The sequence below is a fragment of the Zingiber officinale genome, chromosome 3A, assembly GCF_018446385.1.
Source record: "Zingiber officinale cultivar Zhangliang chromosome 3A, Zo_v1.1, whole genome shotgun sequence".
NCBI classification, from domain to species: Eukaryota; Viridiplantae; Streptophyta; class Magnoliopsida; order Zingiberales; family Zingiberaceae; genus Zingiber; species Zingiber officinale.
In genome coordinates, this window is record NC_055990.1 from 162,538,187 (window position 1) to 162,541,814 (window position 3,628).

Below are 3,628 nucleotides of genomic sequence, written 5' to 3' on the forward strand. Positions count from 1 at the left end.
TTTCAATCTCCTTCAATTACGTAACACCATGTATCACTAAATACCTTTGAATTAGAGATCTGAATCTGACATAATTTTATTATTATTAAAAAAACAAAAAATATTTTTTTTCTACACAAGAAAAACTAAAGATGGACGGTTATTGAGAACCAAGCCGGACCAAAAACACTTCGGTTCGATTTGATTAAATTTGACGGATTTTGACATCTGCATCGGGTCGAACCGGGTTCAGACCGCTCCAGGGGCAATTTGGTCATGTGAACACTTTGCACGGTAGACACCGGAAATGGCCGCTACCAACCGTCAAGGCGACGCTTGGCTCATCCCTCCACGTGGCGGGAGATCTTTGGCTCACCAAAGTTTATAAAGCACTGTTCCGCAAGCGCTGATCGACAATGTTCAGCGAGCGGCCGATTGAGATTCGAGAGCGACAGAGCGAGCGAGATGGCGACGACAGCGGCGGTTGGCGACGACGGTACAGTGGTGGCGGCGGCGGGGCGTAGCAAGAAGAACCGGATCCAGGTATCCACCAACAAGAAGCCTCTCTTCTTCTACGTCAATCTCGCCAAGGTATCGCTCGTCTCATTTTCTCTCTTCCTTTCCCAAATTAGGATTTGAGATAGCATCTTGGTTTTATGCTTTGATGAATGTTCTTCCGCTTTGCAATCCCCCCTTGGATTTGTTCCTTCTCGTATTCGTATGTGATCTGGATTTTTTCGCACGGAAATATCTTGTTTTCTTCTTCATTTAGTTCACGAAATTAAGTTAGAATTGCGAGATTCTGGATAAGTGGTTCTTTGCTTTATCGTAGTTTATGAGATAATTGTGCCTTTATCAATGTAGCATTTGATTTTTGAAAACGATATTTCTTGCTTTCTATTTATATAAGCATTCGGTGATCATGTAGTTGTGGCCGGACTTGGTTGTGTGGCAGTAATTTTCTTATGAGGTCTCGTTCTAGTAGTTTGCAGGCATCGCTTAATTTGATCTTTCTTTATTCTTTAGATTGGAAACAAGAATTGTTTGGTTATCATTGATTACCTACCCTTCATTCATGGATCTTTGCCACAATGGATGGATCTTTCTTTAAGTGCCACAGTTTGCTTTGATTCTCTTGACTTTGCATTCTTTATTACTATAAATCTGTATTGATTTCTCATAATGTTCAATGTATGCAATTTCTTCGATACTATAACCATTCCTGATAACAGAGGTACATGCAGCAACACGATGAGATTGAGCTCTCAGCTTTGGGAATGGGTAAGTATTCACTTCCTATGAATCTTTATTTATATTTCCATGTACATGGTTTCAAAGAAAGAAATTTTCTAATAGTATAGCTTTTCCTTTTTCTTTGGTTTTCTTATGGGTGATAGCTATTGGCACGGTGGTCACCGTTGCAGAAATCTTGAAAAATAATGGACTTGCTACTGCGAAGAGTAAGCATGATCTGAACAGACATCTTATACGAACTAAACTAACCAACAATATCGTTGTTATGCAAACAGTGATCCAGACCTCTACAGTCGGCACAAAAGATGAAGTAAAGGGGCGATTAGTTCGGAAGGCGAAGGTTTTTTATATTCTCTGCAGCACATTCTTTTAATGCCATCCTCTCTTGTTCTAGTTTGTAAGTTGTAGCTTGTTGCCGCCCCTGCTTTGCTGTGCAGATTGAGATTTTACTTGGAAAGACTGACAACTTCAATGACATCGTGGCTACTGCCAAAATAGTTCAAGAGAAAGATGAAAATGGAACGAAAGGCAGCACCAAGGGAATCATTGTTTCTGCTGAAAAAGCTGCTCAAGATACATCAGATAATGGAAAGACAAACAGCTCCAATGGCATTGTGCATGCTGACAAAGTTGCTCAAGATCCAGCTGGGGATGGAACGAAAGAGATCTCCAATGGCATTGTTTCCGCTGACCAAGTAGCTTGTGAGGCAGCTGAAGATGGGAAAAAGGAGTAATGGGAGGGATGTGCGCCGCTTCAGTGATGTTGGATGTTCTGTAAATACAGGTTGTCGACCTTGATGAAAAGAATGCCATAGCATAGAAATAAGCGTTCTTAGGTCTGATGGGTGTTGTTGTTTCTTGTATCTGTCGATCTTTGGCATAAACGGCTCTTGAATGATCAAAATGAAATAAAAGATTGTTTGCCCTGAAGAAGACTTTATTATGTGCTTGTTTGAGGCCCCTATATTCCACTCTATTGCGATCGCGATATATATCTATGGGCTTTGCTCCCTATTTTCTTCTCTGATTAGCTACCGTGCCAACTCTCTAGCTTTGCCGGACACCCACGTAGCTATATTCCCCGTTCTCTCCCGATTGGTTACCGTCGATCGGATAAGCTCCCAAGGGGCCCCACTCCCTGGCTCTGTCGAACAACCTTAGGGCTTTGCTCCATGTTCTCTCTTGATCGGTTACTACCAATTGGATCGGCTCCCAGGGGGTCCCACTCCCTGGGTATATCGGACAATCACGGGGCTATGTTCCTCATTCTCTCTCGATCAGTTATCATTGATCGGGCAAACTCCCGAGGGGATCCATTGCTTGGCTCTGTTGGACAACTGGGGCCTGATATGGTATGTGCTAAAACACGTTTCAGAAAGCATGCACAGCGAAAATAAAAATATAATAATTTCTAATTATTACATCACACGCATGCAATGATACAATATAGCAAAACATGATCATAAAATAAATTTTTTTAAAATAACTTTTACTCTAAGTATACCTGATAGATTATGCAAAGTGGAACGAGCATCAATTAACAAACCCAACGGAGTTTGCCTCTACTCGTATCCACGTCGAGTTGTCGTTGAGACGGCTTCACAAAGCCACAAGTTGTTCGCCTTCGATCGGTACTAACCAAGCGTGAAGACGAAGCAATCCTAGAGAACTCCCATGGCATGATTTGGTGGGTGGCGCGACATCAAAATTATCGACACTGAATTCATCGACACTGAAATCGTCTACACTGAAATTGTCGGCATTGAATTCGTCGGCACTGAATTCGATGGCTGGATATGGCCGACGGTAACTATTGGGTGACTACTAGAGAGAGGAAGAGAGAGGAGAGGATGACAAAAAGCTCTAATCAAATTAGAGCTTTCTTTCAAAGAAAAATTACTTCTCTCTTCTCCTCATAGAGGGGTATTTATACATCTCTATAATACTTGAGGAACAATTAATCTCCCAAGCCCAATAAGCAAAGTCAACCCGATTCATTACCATTAAGATTAAACTTAGTTCAAAATCAAACCATCTTAGTTCATAATTAAACCAATCTATTTTGGTTTATTATTAAATAATAAACCAATTTGTTTCGTAAATAAATCAAACTCCTTTTGGTTTATTATCAAACTATAATGAATCCATATCTCCTACAATAGTCATGGTCCATCCGCTTTTCCATTCTGACAAATATCTTTTCATATTTGTCCTTTCCGTTTAATCTTTTCATATTTCCTACAATAGTCATGGTCTTTCGGGCACTTCGACTTATACTCAATCATCTCAGGTCCTCACTTCTACGGAGATACTTGTTTAAGATATCAAAGTATAAGTTCCGATGATTAAGGTGACTAAATACCTTCAGTCGAAGAAAACTTACGCTCGAACTGCA

General features: G+C 40.7%; 1 protein-coding gene across 2 annotated transcripts; it reads left to right on the forward strand.

Annotated features, from left to right (window-relative positions):
• The first annotated feature begins 390 nt into the window (after positions 1-390).
• Positions 391-2,163, forward strand: LOC122054219 (uncharacterized protein At2g34160-like). 2 transcript variants are annotated; one of them, XM_042616032.1, is made up of 5 exons: positions 391-570; positions 1,212-1,260; positions 1,377-1,439; positions 1,509-1,573; positions 1,671-2,163. In XM_042616032.1, exons 1-5 carry the CDS (start codon positions 445-447, stop codon positions 1,965-1,967), a joined length of 600 nt encoding a protein of 199 aa, XP_042471966.1. In that variant the 5' UTR covers positions 391-444; the 3' UTR covers positions 1,968-2,163. The 2 variants fall into 2 exon arrangements, with proteins under 2 accessions (XP_042471966.1, XP_042471967.1); XM_042616033.1 differs by having other exon boundaries at positions 1,224-1,260.
• Positions 2,164-3,628: the final 1,465 nt, after the last annotated feature.